Genomic DNA, 1,354 nt, shown 5'->3' on the forward strand with positions numbered 1-1,354 from the left:
TTGTGACCTGGGATCTGCCAGCATTAAACTGCATCTGCCACTGATTAGCCCACTCACTCCCTCTGTCATTGCCTCCAATGAAAGCCCCTGTTCTAATCGGCTCCGCTTTCAACCAATCACTGAGCGCATTTCCATCAGTGAGGGAGGGCAGTGCAACATTTACGTCATTACCTCCACCCTCCATCCTTCCCTCAGTGATCTGAAAGGAGATGAATTCACTCCCAACAAGACTGTGCTCCCGTTTTCTCTCATTCCCCTGTTACAACTTGAAGTTAAATATGTATCTGTTACTGAAGCTGATGATCTTATTTCAGTGTAAGTGAGTTTTCAAGCAGCAACTAGCATCCAATCTTCACATTCCTTTTATTGCTTCTCTCCTATTTCCGTTATTTCCTTCCCTGAATGTGCATAAGAATGTTGCTGTTTATTGATCACCTCCTCTTCCGATTTCCTTTCAGATGTGAACTCCGAGACAGTCCACCAGTCTCCAGCAACGGTTTCAAAATCTCCTGGAGAGACAGTGGAACTGAAGTGCACTGTGGAGGGAGCCAGTAGCGGTTACATGTTCTGGTACAGACAGTACCCCGGGACGGGGCTGAATCTCATGTTTTATTCCCCAGTTGCAAAAAATGTAGATCCACCGGGGACGGTGAACGGTTTCAGCGCCCAGCGACCGACTGGTTCACAGTTCAACCTTGAGTCCTCCAGCCTGCGGGTGGATCACTCGGCCGTGTATTACTGCGCCTGGAGTATTCACAGTGACTCCGAGAGAAGGAGCAGTTGAACAAAAACCCCAAAGGCAGCAAGAAACAGCTGTGAGCGAGAAAACCGCGCGGTGCTTCAGCCTGTATGGGGCTTTGTGGCGGGAAAATGTTTGTGAAAAGGCAGGTGTTGGAATAGCAGTGAGTGATTAGATATTGAGATAGTGAGGAAGCTGCAAATAAACATTTTGAAAGGTGATGTCAGAACTGCAATTTTGAGACTGTCTCGAGTTGTGTCAAAAGTTTACGCATTTTATCCACTGTCATTGTGTGTGTTCTGTCTCCACAGTGAGAGCTGAGGGATCTACAATCTGATGGGACACACAATTGTCTGTAACAAGGCTGGATAGACCTTTCAGCCCCTCTAACTTGTCACACAGGAACATGCGGAGGAGAATCAGCCTCTCGAGCATGTTGCACAGGAACAAGACGATGCCATCCAACCCCTCGAGCTTGTTACTGAGAAACAGGACGTGAGCATTCAGCCCCTCGAGCCTGTTACACAGATAACGAAGTGGTCATCCATTGCTTCCACCAGTTCAACAGGTCAAGGCCATTAAATCGATCAAAATTTCTGTGCTGTTCAGTTGCAT

The 1,354-nt window shown here is 47.5% G+C and overlaps 1 gene segment (V, D, J or C); it reads left to right on the forward strand.

Moving 5' to 3' along the window:
- Positions 1 to 219: 219 nt before the first annotated feature.
- LOC119957686 lies at positions 220 to 784 on the forward strand. The segment is given in 2 exon segments: positions 220 to 315; positions 459 to 784. Coding segments are annotated over 2 exon segments (363 nt in total).
- The last annotated feature ends 570 nt before the right edge of the window (positions 785 to 1,354 follow it).

This window comes from Scyliorhinus canicula, chromosome 27 (genome assembly GCF_902713615.1).
Source record: "Scyliorhinus canicula chromosome 27, sScyCan1.1, whole genome shotgun sequence".
Lineage (NCBI taxonomy): Eukaryota > Metazoa > Chordata > Chondrichthyes > Carcharhiniformes > Scyliorhinidae > Scyliorhinus > Scyliorhinus canicula.